The sequence below is a fragment of the Thermobia domestica genome, chromosome 10 (genome assembly GCF_964235325.1).
Source record: "Thermobia domestica chromosome 10, izTheDome1.hap1.1, whole genome shotgun sequence".
In the NCBI taxonomy this organism is placed as follows: Eukaryota; Metazoa; Arthropoda; class Insecta; order Zygentoma; family Lepismatidae; genus Thermobia; species Thermobia domestica.
In genome coordinates, this window is record NC_137463.1 from 95,070,326 (window position 1) to 95,085,574 (window position 15,249).

The following is a 15,249-nucleotide window of genomic DNA, read 5'->3' on the forward strand; positions in this document are numbered from 1 at the left end:
CTTGGCGATACTCGTTTTTTTTTTTTTTTTGGCTTTATTGATTTAATAGGATGAAGATACGTATAGACATATCCTCTATTTTATAACATCCTTGGGCTTTATTGCAAGTTGTGCTCCATCGAAATGTCATTAATTAAATTTAACTAAATGACAAGTAAAAACAATATTATTTCGAGATCAGAGTGCATTTTACATTCTCAAATAAAAATATATCTTTATGTCTTATGTTGTTTTCCACAACTAAAGTGAACTACACAGCGCACTAAATGCAGGTTGGATTTCATGTAGCAATAAGCTTTATTTTGTAAGTTTCTATATCAATTTCATGTAGTACATGTTCTTTCTCTTACAATTATATTTAAAGGTTACGTGAAAAAATATTTGTTATTTTTTTAATATTCATTGTTGTCGACCAATTCAACAACAACAGTTTTCGAGAAACATTGTTATCATTTTGCGAGAGCAAACTTGATATTTGAGTGCTCTGTATAAAATTAAGTAAATATTTTTAATTATTTGTACAAAATTGTATTTAAATATAAAAATATATATTTTTATTCTTTACTACATTAAAATAATTAGAAATACATCAGTTTAGAAAACTGCAGTATTTTAATCTATCTGTACCTTATTTGAAAAAAATATTATTACTTATCTATTTACAATTATCTATTTTCTGGTAGCTCTTTGATCGATTACGAGCTGAAAATCCTAAAGCATTAAATAAATTGCAAGTAATTGAAGGAGATATATCAAGACTTGGACTAAGTTTGAACAATGAAGACAGAGCAACGTTGGCACGAGAAGTTTCAGTTGTATTCCACAGCGCTGCCAACATCAAATTCAATATGTCACTTAAGACTGCAGTTCTTACAAATACCAGAGGAGCTAGAGAGGTGGTCAATCTTTGCCTTGAAATGAAACATTTAGAGGTAAGTTAATCTCTGGTGTTTTCTGTATTAAAATAACAATGCAGCGAAAGTTTCTTTTTCTGGTGCTTTTGCAAACTTGTTTGATACTTTAAACAAATATCAGACTAATTACTCAAAATACGTAGATGTTTTAGATAGTAGTGAATATTAAATTAGAATTCTTCTTGGAATTAAAATATTGATAACTTAGAGCTCGTCACTCAAAAGTTCTAACTTAAATTGTTTATTATGTGTTTGAATGGTACGTTTATAAGAAAATTCACGAATATTTGCTTGAAAAGTGTATATACTTGCTGAAGATATTCCTATTTTTTAATTTTTTTTATGAAACTTAATATTGTATATATATATATATATATATATATATATATATATATATATATATATATATATATATATATATATATATATATATATATATATATATATATATGATTTTATCATATGTAATTTCTAATACTTTATTTTTTATTCTTGAGTAGAGTAGCGCGAAAATATTTTATAAACAATAGGGAGTAATAATATTTAAAATAAAAACGTTGAAGATTGTGCAAAAACAAATCAGAGGATAATCAAGGTATTTTTAAAGAAATAACGTGTCATTTCGTCTATCATAAAAAGAGTTGTGTGTGTGAGGTAGAAGTATGCTTCCATTGACATTACTTTACACACTGGGTTCGATTCGCAGTGGGAGCTTCAGATTCCATGTTAAGTTGTAGATCCACACCTCATATAGCTTCAGGGCTGAAAAAGGAAGGGTGTAGTTAAATTTACATTGAAGTTGCACCATCTGGTCGTGACGTAATGTCACGTGGTAATTAGTCCACTTTGCACACAAAACTTTATTGATAAAAAAAAAAGTTATTTACGTACGTTAAGAAACATAGCTGAGCGAGCGTCAGCGAGTGAAGGGGGTTAGAAGCACCGCAGGGTTCGTTTTATTGCTTGGTTGTCCCATGATAATACCACGTGACATTACGTCACGCTCGGGTGGTGCAACTTCGATGTAAATCTAACCTCACCCTAAATATAATACAATAAAAAATATTGTTATAAAATTTATAGTATTATAAAAGCAATACATTTCAATGTTTCGTCAATTGTTTAATGTTGTAACAAAACAAAAACAAGAAGAAAATAAAAGATTTGTTTCAAAGTTTCAACAAATTGACTGTAGAATTCTAAACATAATAATTAATCTTGAAGCCATTTGTTTTCTTTCTTTCTTCTTTTAATCTTTTGATATCGATATTTTCATCAACTATTACACCTTCATCTAGAGAGCTTGAAAATTCATATTTTTAGCTTTATGGTACGTTTACCTTACCTGCCAGATTGAATTTAAGCAACCAAAGGGACTCTTAGGATATATGGGTTTTATAAATTACACTTGCATGTAACAACTACAATGCCTATTTGAAAATCAATCAGTACAACTAGCTACTGATTGAACTTAGGACTTACAAGCATTGGATGTTGTAAATGTATTTTCTTATTTGTATAATTCACTTTAGAAAAATAAAAGTGATACATGAACAAGTAAGTCATAAATACGCAAAAATTTCCATTAAAAAAGAAAACTCGGTTTATTATGAGGAAAAGAACCTTCGTCCTAAAGAAAAGCCGTTTTTCGCATTTCTAGTTTGAACTTAAGATTGATTGTAGAATTTAAAACTTCCCGTTCCAAGAAAAACATAAATTATCACCTACTAGTTGTATTTTTAGGTAACTAAATGCAGAAATTATCATAATGAATGCCAATTTGATCATGCTTCGAAGCTTTCATGACCAATACTTTCCATGACGAAAAAAACATCCCTTCTATATCTTCACATAAGTACTACAATGATTTTTGATTTGAGTGTAATACATCTATTGCTTTGTCCAACTTTACAGGTGCAACTGAACCCACAATCAGGTGTTAGGAAATAACTTTGAAGTACAATAAAACATAATTAGACACGTCTGTAAGTCTTAAATGAAAAAAATCCGTACCAACTGGAAATTACATAATACTATATGTGATTCTTTTTATTTCTAATATATTAAAAGAGCATTTTTAGACATCTAATTGCTAAAAACAAAGAGAAAACTAATGCAGAAGATATGGCTGTTGAGTGTTTTGGGGAACTGATCACTATATCATTGTATATCTTTTGTAGTACAACATACACCTATTTCAGATTGATTGAAAAGAATTCAGGTGAAGTAAAGGAATTGATATACCTAGGTATTTATTTATTTATTTATTAATCTTCAGGCTCTTGTTCACGTATCGACAGCATTCTGCAACTTCCATCAAGGTGTAATTGAGGAAAAAGTCTACATTCCTGAAGTTAATTATAGCCATGTAATAGACCTTGCTGAATCACTTGAGGAGAAGACACTAGAAGCTTTGACTCCATCGTAAGTACAATTATGTATATATTCTTCACAAAACTTTAGTATGATAATATCGTACTATCGTCTCTGTACAACTTATTTATTTGTCAAGCTAAAATTTACTACTCAGTTTTGTTGACAATTGCATATAAAACATATGTAATTTCTCAAATTTAGGTATCCTTTCCTTCACAATTTTTTTCTAAGAATTATTATTATTGACAATAAACATATAATCATGAAATTGATTGTCTTACAATTATTTGCTGTAGAAATTATAGTCCACTAAATTAGTTAATTTGTGTTAACACTTTTATTACTGATTTAATGGTGCATTATGAACTGGTAGAGCATTGTAAAATTAAAGTATTGCACCTAGTTTTAATAGTTGCTATAATGAATTATTTCTATCAAACGTATCCTCTATCACAATGCATAAAAGCTTTCTTCGTTTCTTCGGACTTTCTTAGAGCCTTTTCAGACTTGCAGAATTTGTTTACATGTGGCTTCTGATAGATTACTTTGAAATATACAACTTTTCTTCACTGCGGACAGTCTTTAATGCCAAAGCTACATCACTTTGTAGTCATGTCTTATTCAGTTGAACTTTCTTCAGAATCGAATGCAAAAAACCTGGACACGACTATTTGTTTCTTTACATGACTTAGAAAAAAATCCAAATATCGTCTAACAAAAAGGAAAAAAAGTTTTGAGCAATTAGAAAACAGTTTTAAGAGCTTAGCAAACGTAGAACAAAGTCCTCAATTGTTCACTTTTTCAGCACTGTGTTAAGTTGCTATTCATAAACACTGTGTCCGAAAGTGAAAATTCATTCGCAGATACAAAAGTACCGTGGAGAAACATTTGGATTTTGCAATACTAAGAATGAATTTTGTCTTGATCCGCCAGACATGTGTCTTTTGCTAGCATGACTAGTACAAATATGTCATTCTTCAATTCTCAACCCAGACAATGATTAAGTAATTTTGGTCAGTCTATATCTATGCCTTGAGAATATGTATGTGCTCAACTTAACAAACATGTTTTCTTTTACAGATTCCTCAAAGAATCCAAAACCACATATTTATTTTCGAAGCGATTGGCAGAACATGTATTCTACGAATATAAATCAAGCTTACCAGTGGTGATCGTTAGGCCTACTATGGGTAAGTTCATTTGTACTATTAGTATAGGAAACTATGAAAGGATTTTAGTAAAATTTCAAAGACATATTCTATAATAAATCAGATTTGTTAATGATGATGGGTTGCCTTCAATGGGTAATTTGATCTTTCTTTTTAGTATAGGAGCTTATGAAATGAGTTTTAGTAAAAATTAATTATTCTATAAGTGAAGATTAGGTCAGAGAAGTTACTACAGTGAAACCTCCCTTTATGAACACCTCTCAATGGTGGACACCTCTATAATACGGACTAACTTTTTGTTCTGGTAAATATACATACATTGTTATGGGAGAGAACCCTCGCTTTTACAGACACGAACAATCTTCTTTAAACCCAATGTTTTATCACGGAAGGAATTATTCTCAGCTCATATATATTTAGCATAGAAAATAATTTCTGCAAATCAAAAATAAATATTAAATTGATCACTTCAACTGATCCAGGAGTTACAAGCACACATCGATCAGGAATTATTCTGCAGGATTACAAGCCAGACAACTATTACAGTTTTTTTCTCAAGAAATTCATAAACTGTCGTGATTGGTTAATTCCTTCTACATTTTCAATATTTAATAATGATGTAGCATGTTCTTACAGAGTTACTTTTACTTTTAATACAGTCAGTAAGCGAACTAAAGTAATTTTGTAGAGATATGATTCGTACTTGAGAACAAAATTACCGCACAAGCAATATATTTTGAAGTAATTTATATATTCCGCTCATATAAATGCATCGCTTAGCTACACTTTTGTTTCCTTACAGAGGGGTGATTTTTCTATCATCCCTTCCAGCAGTTTGAAAATTGAGTACAGTATTTCTATTATATGTAAATATAAAAATTGAAAAGATCATATGTACTTAGTACCTGCTCATCAATAAATCTATAAATGTAATTAATGACAGTTTTAACTACCGATCATACTTTTTGACTCGTCTTTTATTGTATATGTTTGTTGACTAGAATATGTTTATTCTCCAATGCATAACAGCAATTTCCTAATGCATAATGTATGCATACTTTCTTAGTAAATCAATGCTCGAAGTGTTCATAAAAATAGAGACAGAGTTTTCCTATGATTTTGTTTGAGCATGTTAGATGTTCCCTTCAATTTCACATTTACATAACCATACAATATTTTCACCGCTGGTATATCATTTTTCAGTGATGATATGCTTTTAACTGCAAAGAAATTTGGCGTACTCGCGCATGCTGTCTCTTGCATAATCTTCGGGAATGAAACAAGTATTTTCTGAATTGAAATAGTATAAATAGAAGTTTCTCTTTTGTTTGTTTTCTCTGAGGAACGCTTCACAATTAATTAAAAGTAAGTAGTTTACATTACTCAAACCTAAATTTATAACAAGCTCGCTTCTAAACGTTATCATTGATTTTATTTATTTATTTTTCCAGTGGCTTGCACTATGGAAGATCCAATGCCTGGTTGGGTAGAAGGTCTCAGCGGTCCAGAGAGTTTATTTCTTGGAATTGGTAAAGGAATTATTCGTCTCGTTTTCTCTGAGCCAGACAGAGTTGGTGACTACGTTCCAGTAGACACAGTTGTCAACACATTAATTGCTTCGGCTTGGTACACTGGTATAGCTAAGTAAGTAACATTTTAAGAGAGTATAAACTTTTTAAAATTAAATACAGACATTAATAAAACTCTAGCTTTTAATTCGTTCCAATTAAGACACATACAATTGTAAATTTTAAAAGTTCAGAAGCATTAAGTAATGTCTGTACAACAAATTTTAAAATATAAGATGGAATATCGGAGTGATTTCCAGGTATGATTAAGCCTCCTATTATAAAATTCATTGTATAAGTGCAGCTAAATTCTGAAACGTCAATATTTAGAGATAATAGTTACTAGTTTGTGTGCAATTTCTCAAATCAGCTTATATAGATCTAATAGTTTTTGAGCTAAAGTAACATTTATAACACAACTTACTCCACAAGAAGAACACGATAATTGGCCAGTATTTTCTTGAAATTTTGTTGTTCCGTTTGATATAAATAGTTACTTCTGCAAGTTTGTTGCACCATAATTGGGAATCACTCTGGATGTTAAGAATTTAATGGAACCGTAAAAGAACTTTAAAATTAAAGTTTGGTTTGTATAGTGAAGCTCTTGAAGTGATATGAAGATTGTATTTCAAATCTTAAACTAGCGCTAGTTCGCATCAACAAGTTAATATTAATACGAACAAGCACCAAACTTAGTTTTACATGCTACTAATTAGATACTTTAGTATAAACTGATTTGTGTATCAATTGGGTACATACAACTTGAAATCTCGATAATGTTACTAAGGTATATATACAGGGTGAATCTGAAAGGAGTGCACAAACTCTGGGAGGTGATTCGTGACATCAAAGGAAGACAAAAAGTCCTGTTGCATATTGTCAAATTCCGCGTCAAGTACGAATGACAGGAGTGCCAACTTGGAATCGAAACTCGAATCCTGACAATTAGAGTGGAACAGAAAGATGTGCACAGCCTACATGACACGGAATTCGACAACATGCAAGAGGACTTTCTCTGTATTATTATCTATTCAAATTGCAAATATTACTAAAATAGTATAATTATAATGTTCCCTTGCAGTTGCTGTTTTAAGTTATGTTGTACCGTGGAAATGAAACAAATTTATTTTGGGAATCAAAACTACCAAGTTTTAGAATGTTCCAAAAATAATTACTTGTAATTTTTACGAACATACAGCCAAATTATTCGAACACTGTGCACTTTGATTGTTCATTAATTTTTTCGAGTGATTCTATCACACTAATCCATTATCTCCTTCCTAGAAAAAGAAATTTGACCATAAAATCAGGCGATATCAATTTTCACACGGATTAATTCAATCACTACGGAGTTCGTGAAACGGCACCATGCAACTCCAATATTTTTGCGCTGTAACATCATCTTACGGACTTTATAGAAAATGAAGTTATCTTTCATTGAGTTTATTAAATTGGATAGAGAGCACTTGAATAATAGCTTTTCGTATTTATGATAATCAAGAAGCATATTTACTGCCATAATCTATGTACTGGAAGATCCCTGGCATACATAGTTTTTTCATACGGACGTATAGGTTCTTTGTGCTTCATGGCCTGAATTTTGAGAATTTATATATACTAACAGATGTGAAATATTCTTCATTGCTCTGAAAAGATAGTCATTCTGCTCTAAGCCTTTTAGGAATTTAGGAGCAACCAATAGAATTATATTTTTTTCATTTTATTGCATTATTTTCACAAACCTCGTCATCGACTGTACTTTACAGGGCATTTTTTAAGCTACCTTTCTGTATCCAAATGGATACGCAGGCCCAGCACTTGGATACCCAGGCCCAGCAGTTTGGATACCCAGTGCACTCCATAAATCTTTAAATTACTGGAAGAGTACTTGAACAATAAATTCCTTGAATTACTGTAAATTAAAATTACTTCAATCTACTTTCGTTTTGTGACTATAAAATTCATTTTGTGATTGTGTATTATTTTGTATTCTGTGGATAGGTATAAAATTGGAGACCTTCATTCTTGAAATTTCAGATAATCCTCATTCCTCCGTTTCGCGCACTCATTTGTCCACCTCGAGATGCTGGCACTTTCATTCTACTCTAATACCGAGAAGGTTAATAGATCGACTAAAGAGGTAGAAAGGTTGAAGCCGAACTCTCACACATAACGGTTCAAATGACGTTTGGCTTATATACTTCTTGAATAGTCTCTGAGAGAAAATAACAGAAGGAAACAACCTGCTATTTGGATATTTATTTTTTATGAAATAGAATTTTTAGTTACCTTTAGCTCACAACACTGTTTTGGTTTCTTACAACTAACGCTCATTATTTCTGATAAAGTATTGTGAACAGAACTTTCACAATTTGGGGAACACTTTGCATTGAGACGATAGCCAGTTGTGTTTCTGACCTGGTAACCTTAGATCGAACACGGCGAGATGTAGAGCAATAAGGAGCTGGTGATTCAAAGTGTTGACGCCGATGGCTTCTTAGTGATTTGAAGGAATAGTTCAATCTTGCTTAAACTTCCTTGGCGTTCAAATAAACGGGGGAATATGATGGCATTCTCAGTTCCATTCAGACAACATTGTCCGCATCTTCAGCACAGTCGATGATAAATGCTGCTCGTCCATTAGTAGAAACAATATTTGGAAAAGAAGTACAAACGTTTGGCTCAAATGTATGCGACGGCTGGCCAGGAATTGAGGAAGTACCCTTACTAGTTTATCATGCTGATACAGGTATAAATATTCTGGGAGACTGAGGAGACTATTACCAGTCTCCTCTGGAATGCTACAGAAACTTCTTTCTGCCTTACTTGGAATATCGCCTCACAGCATGTCAGTTGTACGAGCTGTTTCACACTATAACCTGCTTCGAAGTATTCATCGTTTGTCGATGAGTGAAAACATGACTACTGATCGACTTATGATATCGCTAAATGGAAAGGGGACTGCAAATTATCACCCAATACGGGCTGTAGCGGAATTCTTGAAGCAAAAGGACAGACGGGAGAGCAGGCCTGATATCGGTATCTATAAAAGGAGGGAGTTTGTGAAGAAGTTTTTCAGAGTTGAATAATCTGTTATATTCGAAATCAACATATTTATATCACATTGGCCTCTGTTGCGATACGTTATTAGTCAGTGCCCTTTATTCGGTGGTAATAGATCATGAGACAGTAATACAGGTGTTAAGACTGCTAGTGATATTAACGGCTCTGTCAAACCTACGATAACTAAATGAGAAGCTTACTCAATTATATTCTAAATATGTAAGAAACCAAACAATACAGAACACATTCAGATCTAGAGTGTAAAAATAATAGCAGGAGTGTAACCAATAACAACTGGGATAACACGCTTTAAAGCATCTGAGAAACCAAACAGTGTGAAACAGGTTCAGCTTTAAAGTGTGAAAATAACCATAAATAATCTAAAATGCTTTAATATAGGTAAGAAACCAAATAATATGGGACAGGTTAAAATTTAAAGTGTAAAAGTAATACTAGAATTAACCAGTTGCAAGTGGAATAACACGCTTTAAAACAGGAGAGAAAACAAACAATGTGAAGCAGATTGAGATTTAAAGTGTAAAAATTATAGCAGAAATGGAACCACTAACAAAAAAGGCTTACATGCTATTATTTAAACTATTAATAAGATTTAAACCATAAAGATAAATTTTTGATTACTTGTTTCTTTAAAAATAGTTTAAAGTATTGGTAGTAATAGTTAGTTTTGAATACATAGATATACACATAAATGATTTCGTTAGGGAAAGTCAAGTTCAAGTATTGTTATTTCCTTGTTTAGTAGTTTGTGTCTTGTATTGTGTGTTTTATATCCTCTCCATCTGTACCAGTCGCATTTCTATGTCCTTGTCCTGCCTATGTCCAACTTAAAAATATGGATATAAAAATAAATAAATAGATGAAGGAAAGTATCCAATTATGATAACACAGTACGGTTTTATCTTTAAATACCGGCCTGAAGGCGAATCTGAGCCAAAAGGTAAAAAAAGATGTCCACTCTTGTAAGTTATTGATGGCGATGTGATGAATCGGAAATGAAACGGTAAGCAGAAATCTGACAAATACATCATTTTGTATGTCATTATTTCAAAAGTATACATTATACAAAAATGCACTTTAAAAGGTCTCTGTGCGTTCAAATTTTGCTATGTGTGTCAAGGGCCATTTTGTGCCTGGATACCCAGTAGCGATTTCTTAAAAAATGCACTGGTACTTTATACATAACAATGTATTTTGCTACGATTATGTTGTCATTTCTTACGCTAATTTCTGTTTGCGTTTTCTTCTCAGGCCAAATGATGTGATGGTATACAATTGTAATTCGAGATCAAAGACTGCAAAGGAACTTCTGGAGACTGCTAATCAAGCTAGCCATGAGATTCCTCTTGATGATAGTTTCTGGTATCCATCCGCATTCATGGTGTCCAACAATTTTCTTCGAATGTTCTATGTAACACTACTTCACTTTGTTCCTGCAATCATTCTGGATTCACTATTACGATTGCAAGGTCGAAAAGCAAGGTAAGTTTATAAATTAATGCCAATTTTGCAGACGAAATTCTAATTTGTTGCATTCTTGATACTATATTGAGATAGTTCTCGCGTTCCTTAAGGAAATTTTAATAGATTTTTATGTAGTCACAAAGAGTTTTATTTACTACTTTTTCAATAAATGTAATATATACGTTATTGGAATGTTGTTGGATAGGGCTATAAGTACAGACAAATCATAGCAATGAATTATTAAATCTGTTCAGTACTAGTTTTTCATATAATATTACTTTTAGATAATAAATGTTTCTAACATAAGTATAAATAATAAAAATATTTTAATTGTATTCGAAATATATTTAGAAATTTACTAACATAAACTAAGTTGAATAGAAGATACAAAATGAGTTTTAGAAAGTTTCTAAATTTTCTAATTTAAATATTTTTGCAGACTTCTCACCATTCAGCGCAGCGTCTATAAGTATGAGACGATCATTTCACAAGTCATGAGTAAAAATCTTACATTCCGTCAGAACCTATACAACAAATTAAGAGCGCAGCTTCTTCCTGAAGATATGCCCTTATTTGATACACGCATGAAGGACATGAAATTCATCGACGTTCAAAGAACTGTAGCATTAGGTGTGAGGACGTACATTCTGAAACAAAAACCAGACACACTAGCTCAAGCAAGGAAGCGTTTACGATGGTAAGTATCTCTTATTGTAAGTTAAATCTTGAAGATAGCTCCAGATAAGATGATGACGCAGACGTTGTCTAAAAATTACTCCCCATTTCTGGATCTATGATTGAATTTAAAGTTGTGTGTTCTTTATCAAATACACAAGTAAGAACTTTTTTTTACTAGCACAGGAAAGAACTGGTTGCTTTAATACAAATACAAAAATTTGTAATCTTTTCCCAAAAAGAAAAATGTATTAGTGTCATTTTTGCCCACACAAGTAAGAATCAATGCACTTTCTACTAGCGCTAAGTCCTTCTTTTAACGCAAGTAAGAGCTGATGCCGTTTTTGTAGACGCGACTAAAGAACTTACAATGTCACTTCTAAAACAAGTGGGAACTGATCCTGTTTTTACTAACACAAATAAGACATGGTACCTTTTAATTTAGGTAATGGAGCATATGAATGTAATACACCTTGCCGGTTTAAGGTCATTTCTTTCGCTTACAATTACATTTTTAGAATTACCTATTGCATTGACACATTGCTACATAACATAAGTTATATTTCCTATTAAAAGAATGTTTTATCTAGACATAGTTTTGAATTGTTACGAGACTTCCTTAATTTATTTACACGTGTGAACGACCTAACAGCACCAGACTGGGAATTGAGTTTTATTTGCATTTAAAATATGAAAGTTTACAAAATATTAATATCAAAATTAATAAAATATTATTTGCCCTTTACCAAATCGCTTCAGACATATTACAATATATGGTACATATTGAATTCATCAGTACAGACACCATGATAATTTTTTATTTCTTTTTTTATAACAAAATTGGGACCAAATATAAGATAGCATGCACCTTTTTTTTTTTTTTTTTTTTGTAATGAAAATTATTCAAGTATTTCCGTCAATTTAGATAAGGGAAGAATCATAAAATAAGTTTCAATCTCCCAACTTCCTGTCTTCAACTATGCATTTGTAGTGCGCTAAGGCACTTACTCTAGAAATGAGAATAGAGTTATTGTTAAAACGACTCAAACTAATTACTATATTTTTAAAAAGAAATTAACTATGTGCCTTGTTTTATTTAAAATATTAGTTTTCAGTGAATATTTCACACTCAACCAAGAAGAAGAGCCTATACGTGTCGTCAATTCATGATGACATTATTGCTTCTTACAATGTTCTTTCCATTCAGTAGGTTGAATATTTCACTGAGGCTGTAATATCAAAATTTGAGCTAATATTTATTTCAATAGGCTAATTTGTTGTTTCAATAGTTCAACAATCATTCCAGACCAATTTGAAAATAATAATTATAATGATAAAATATCTGTGGGAGTTGAAATATTTAATGACGACTGGAAGAACAATGAGCTATCCCTAGTATAAAATTAAACTATGGAAGTTACTTTAAAATTTTAGATTTAAAGAAACAATGAACCTTTGATTTCTAACATCACCATACTTCGAATTCACACTTAGAATATAATAATAATAATAATAATAATAATAATAATAATAATAATAATAATAATAATAATAAAAATAAAAAAGAAAGAGGACAGTATAGTAATCTAAAAGCTTTACTTTAATCACTAACTAGCTACGAACTCGTGTACTGTTTCAACCTTTTTATATGAGTTAGGTAAAGCTTTCATTCTCAAGTAAGGTAAATAGTATATGCTTCTATGCTACCACCAACTAAATGAGAACTATTTATTTCAACCGTTTGAATGAGCAACCATTGTATAGGAACAATAATGCATTAATTAACAATAATGATCACCCACAAGCAAGTATGTACGCAGGAATTTATTTCAGGAGCGGGGAGACAAATTCAATATCAGGTTAAATTATATGAAATTTTGTAAAATCACTCCCCAAAAATTAGACTAAATTTACAGAAAAGTCGGGATTTCGGGGGATCAGGGCGCTCTGGAGCAACCCATTGCGTACGTCCCTGCCCACAAGTAATCGTAATAGAACCACAATTTTTTTCCTTTAAGTAAGGATGTAAATAACACTTCTACATTTTTAGAATGCCATTAAAAACCAGAATCTAACAACGATAAATAATATATCAGAGTATAAGTTCTTTCACTTTCTTCGTTATGGAACTTACCTAAATAGGCAAATTGATTCTAACATTTAACTTCCATCCCAACAGACAATAAGCCAATAGTATATAATATTTATGTGTTATTTCATTATTTTGTACGGTTAAAAATGTCAACTTTTAACAAAACTTTAATATTCTAAATGGTAATTTTGTTTTATTTCTGTATTTCAGGCTGTATTGGTTGCATATATGTACTAAGGTCGTGGGTTATGGGATCTTTTCCTGGATTTTGTGGTATTGTGGCTTATTTGCTTTGAAGAACATGCCAACGACATTAACACAGAATTTAGCAGCAATTGCTGTGCGTCGTTAATATAATGCAACAATGTTGTCAAGCATCAGAGAGATGTTCAAACTAGACTCCAGTAGCAAAAATGTTTGACAAATAGTTGACCAATGGAAGGGTTAGTACTCCGAAAGCCTTTTTGTTATTAATGACTTACTGACAACAATGTGCGAAATACTTTACGTTGGCCAACAAAACACTACGCAATATTGACTTTCCCATATAAATTACGTAAGCCCTGTGGCTTGCATCCAAGTACTATTTTCAAACATAGAATCTACTACGCTTCTTTCTTGTCTTGGAATTTCCCCAACAGATAGTTTGAACGGACTTATGTATTCAAAAGTTTGATTATTTCGGTTCCAATCCAACGATTAATCAACCGATTGTTGATTACTCTATGTTGGCCAAACATTTTGTGCCACTGGGATATGCTTATGATTTTACTCTACATTGGCCAAACATTTTGTGCTACTGGGATATTCTTATAATTACCCCACATTGGCCAAACATTTTTTGCTACTGAAGTGTACTTTAAGTTTTATATTTCAATAAGGCTGTATTTATTGTAAATTTACTTTTACTTTCTTGCTTGACTCCATCAGCTACAATTTGTTGAATCAGTGTTCTTGTATAATGAATGATGGTGTTATTTTCCAAAATTTTGCAGTTGAAAAGGCTACTCACGATTCGCGTCACTCGTAACCAAAAATGAGGAAGTATTATTACTATGATACGAAAATAACTTTGTTGTAGAAAATTTAGATAATGCATCCACGTGAAACGTTTATATTAAATTGTAAATACACTTGTATATAATTGCTTGAACTATTATAACTAGTTCAAATAGTGTAAAATTTTGAAGTCAACAACACTACATATTGAATTGGAAGTGATATTATAAACTTGTTTTTTAAATTATTTTATCTATGTATTGAAACTTGTTCATAATGTGATGCAATGTACAGTAAGTTAAGTGAATGTTGTTAAATAAATTGTTTTATAGAAAAAAATTATATTTAATTTCTCAAATATATTTGTGTAATATATTTATTTAATGTTTATTGCTTGCATGAGTATACCCACGTGTCCAGGTTCTCGAAACGATCTCCTGCTCCTCCTCTTCAAATGAGATACATCTGTTATATGTTTAGTAAACTTGTTTAGTATTTATAGTAAATAAAGAATGTTTATAATAAAATATCGAAGAAAAATATTTAAGAAATACATTTTAAAACCACGTCCAAACATTAAAACAAATTTAAAAAACTAGTCATCCACTTTGTACTCTTATTTGCCTAATTGATTGCACACAATTACAACTTTATTACTGAGACTTTTGCATAACAATGTCACAGTTTGATAAATACTTTTAATCTTTTATAAAATGTGAATATAGTCAAACAAACAAACTTTCATAAGCAGTTTGTATTCTTTGAATAGCCTATTAATGCATATCGTAAAACCTTTGATTCTAACTTCACGCACTATCGAGATCCATGTTTTAAAAAGTTAATATACTGGAAATATAATAATAATAATAATAATAATAATAATAATAATAATAATAATAATAATAATAATA

General features: G+C 31.1%; 1 protein-coding gene across 3 annotated transcripts in view; it reads left to right on the plus strand.

The window, feature by feature from the left end:
* Positions 1–14,668, plus strand: part of LOC145662576 (putative fatty acyl-CoA reductase CG5065) — a 30,166-nt gene extending 15,498 nt beyond the window's left edge. For all 3 annotated transcript variants that reach the window (XM_081728269.1, XM_081728271.1, XM_081728270.1), the window contains 7 exons: positions 684–932; positions 3,193–3,338; positions 4,371–4,480; positions 5,911–6,103; positions 10,360–10,590; positions 11,012–11,269; positions 13,550–14,668. In XM_081728269.1, coding sequence (XP_081584395.1) covers positions 684–932; positions 3,193–3,338; positions 4,371–4,480; positions 5,911–6,103; positions 10,360–10,590; positions 11,012–11,269; positions 13,550–13,691 — 1,329 coding nt within the window. In that variant the 3' untranslated portion in view covers positions 13,692–14,668. The remainder of the gene's footprint in view (positions 1–683; positions 933–3,192; positions 3,339–4,370; positions 4,481–5,910; positions 6,104–10,359; positions 10,591–11,011; positions 11,270–13,549) is intronic.
* The last annotated feature ends 581 nt before the right edge of the window (positions 14,669–15,249 follow it).